Source organism: Pteropus vampyrus, unplaced genomic scaffold (genome assembly GCF_000151845.1).
Source record: "Pteropus vampyrus isolate Shadow unplaced genomic scaffold, Pvam_2.0 Scaffold37, whole genome shotgun sequence".
NCBI classification, from domain to species: domain Eukaryota; kingdom Metazoa; phylum Chordata; class Mammalia; order Chiroptera; family Pteropodidae; genus Pteropus; species Pteropus vampyrus.
Window position 1 is genome coordinate 6,278,875 of NW_011888818.1, and position 1,188 is coordinate 6,280,062.

At 41.3% G+C, this 1,188-nt stretch overlaps 1 protein-coding gene across 1 annotated transcript in view; it reads right to left on the minus strand.

The window, feature by feature from the left end:
• Nucleotides 1-200: 200 nt before the first annotated feature.
• The window catches only part of POLE4 (DNA polymerase epsilon 4, accessory subunit), a 13,942-nt gene continuing 12,954 nt past the window's right edge, over nt 201-1,188 (minus strand). Inside the window, exon 4 of the mRNA XM_011358085.1 lies at nt 201-516. Coding sequence (XP_011356387.1) covers nt 503-516 — 14 coding nt within the window. The 3' untranslated portion in view covers nt 201-502. The remainder of the gene's footprint in view (nt 517-1,188) is intronic.

The following is a 1,188-nucleotide window of genomic DNA, read 5'->3' on the forward strand; positions in this document are numbered from 1 at the left end:
ATTGGCATTATGAAGACCTTAAGTAGTATCTAGTAAATTCTAGAACCAGATTCTGGTGACATGCTGGAAAAATGAAGAATAAATGCAAAGGCTTAGGTTTCGAACGGCTGGCAGGGGAGATCAGGAAGGTCTGTGACTGGGCATGGTAGCTCTCCAGTCATGGCAGTGAGAACAAATGCAAGACTATGAAACACACTAGCTTAAAGTTGATCAGTAATTTTTATTCCAGTCCTTACCATTCATTCAGCAATCTACACAATTCATTTTATCTCTGCCCCAAGGAGCGGCAGCTGCATCCAGGCCGGAAATGGAAGACACAAACAGTGGAAGACCTTGCAGAGAAAAACTAACAGATGAGATCTCTGTTTACTCCGGCTTAGGTGAAGGTAGAACAGGAAGTGTAAGTGCAACATTCTAAGGACTCTGTTCTTCAAAGCTGAGGCCAACAGAGAGCTAGCTGAAGGATGCAGGTAAAGGCTCCCAAAACTTCCCTGCTCAGCAATCAATCCAAAGTACCTAAAAAGACAAAGAACAACGTGTTAAGCAAGATGCCTTAAGAGCTGGATGAGCGTAACAAACTGGAAAGGTTAAAGTGGAAGCTGCTTTGGTACTGGCAGTTCTCTAAGACCAAAATACTTGTTCTGAAGACTATCCATCCAACAGATCCTCGGGGAAAAACATGTCGGTACAGAGGGTGGGCAGCTGGGAATTAAGCATACTGGAGAGTGAGAACCAGAGGCAGGAAAAGGGATAAGAAATTGTTGTGTTAGTTAATGAGCATTTATGAAAACCATACAAGGGGTGAGTGATATAAAATACATGAGGTAAGTTCTCTAAGCCAAGAGTTTATAACCTTTTGAAAAAGTTCCAGTTCAAGATGAGATACTAAGCCCACAAGTTTATATGCCTTCCCATCCAAGATTCCACTCAAAAGGAAAAAAATGTTTAAGGAAAAGATATAAATCTACAAAAAGAATAGAGGGCATATCAGCAGTTAAGAGATTTCAACAATAAGCTGAGTAACAGAAATCTGACTGAGTATGTTTATAAATAGTGCAGAGGAAAAATGAGCTTAAAAATAACACAGATGGAGCTGCAGTAGAGGTAGGAGCCCATCTGCCTAGGAAACCCATGGAGAGGCTACAGACCCAGACACCAGGAATAAGGAAAGAGATGCAAAGCTAAATG